General features: G+C 29.0%; 1 protein-coding gene across 4 annotated transcripts in view; it reads right to left on the reverse strand.

Moving 5' to 3' along the window:
• Window positions 1–419: 419 nt before the first annotated feature.
• Window positions 420–1,362, reverse strand: part of LOC106684784 (uncharacterized) — an 18,579-nt gene continuing 17,636 nt past the window's right edge. For all 4 annotated transcript variants that reach the window (XM_014427056.3, XM_024362817.2, XM_014427057.3 and 1 more), the window contains exon 4: window positions 420–558. In XM_014427056.3, coding sequence (XP_014282542.1) covers window positions 454–558 — 105 coding nt within the window. In that variant the 3' untranslated portion in view covers window positions 420–453. The remainder of the gene's footprint in view (window positions 559–1,362) is intronic.

The following is a 1,362-nucleotide window of genomic DNA, read 5'->3' on the forward strand; positions in this document are numbered from 1 at the left end:
CCGAGGCGCCTGAAAAGAAGATGGCCACGAGACCTGACGTAAAACGTCATTAGAGTGCTACCAAAGGGTAGTTTGTCTGTAACACTCCATATTAACTGAAATCAAATTTACTAAATGTATTATAATGTACTATTGTAAATACCAATAAATAAATGAATAAAAAAAAATAGATCGACTAAGGTTTGTCAATAGAAAAAAACATTTTATTCAGTTAGGAGGAGCTAGAGTTCCCTTTCCTACAGTCAAACTCATTTTAGACATACTAAACCTCAAATAAATTGTTGTGAATAAAAGTAACGTAAAGGTTAGAGTAAATATGACAACATTTATTTCACAGTTGTGTAACGGTCTTAGAGATATTACTATGTTAATTAACATTGAACATAATAATAATATTAATAAAATAAAATAATAATATGTATTGGTTAGTAAAATGCTTTTATTGACCATATATTACTCCATCTTGTCATCACCGCTAGTTCCTGGAGTGGGCGCCCCGAAGTCTGGTTCGCTGATTGACATCCCCTTGTGCAATTCCTTTCCGGCAAAATGCACAGCCTATAATAAAAAAAATACAAAACATACTTATTGAAAATTAAGTGTTGTTGAGTTTCTGAATTACCTATTTTTCTATATATTACACTAATATATATTAATCTAAATTATATAAGTTCATAAATTGGGTACCACAGCACCTGGGGTACCCCAAGCGTTTGCCAGAGATACGGCAAGCGATTCCAGCTTCCTCAAAATATTATCAAAGAACAATAAGAAGCTGGGAAAAATGTGAAGAAATAATAAATAATAAAAAGGAAAAAAAATAAATTATGTATAATTCTTGTACACAATGTAGACATTTTTTATAATGTGATATTTAAAAAATATATATACTGTGACTATTTTTATTAATAAGATTATAAATAATTGTGCTCTACTAGTCATAAGTATGCTGTGTATAAGGCAGTCCAATGAACTTGGCCAGCACAACATTTTTTAATAAAATGTTTTTCTCTCCTGAATAGTAATTATTCCTTAATTTGTTTTGTGCATCGACTTTTTTTTTAAATTAATTTTATCTTGTATTCAAATTCAAGTGTTTTTATTTTTCAATTAAAATAGTTTTTAAACTGACCTTGTTTTGTTTATCGTACACCTTTTCTCTTAAAATTTTAACAAGAAAAAAAATTGGTGTATTTTAAAAGAAAATGGTATGAAATCAGCCAAGTTCATTTCAAAACCAGCTCTATCTAAAATTTAAATCTAAATCTCTTGGACGCCATGGTTGATGATCCAGGGATAAAAAAATTGCTGTTATTTCACCCCAATTTTTGGTCACTTTAATGAAAACTATGTATAATTACA

This window comes from Halyomorpha halys, unplaced genomic scaffold, assembly GCF_000696795.3.
Source record: "Halyomorpha halys isolate HHAL.00 unplaced genomic scaffold, Hhal_1.1 Scaffold615.1, whole genome shotgun sequence".
NCBI classification, from domain to species: Eukaryota; Metazoa; Arthropoda; class Insecta; order Hemiptera; family Pentatomidae; genus Halyomorpha; species Halyomorpha halys.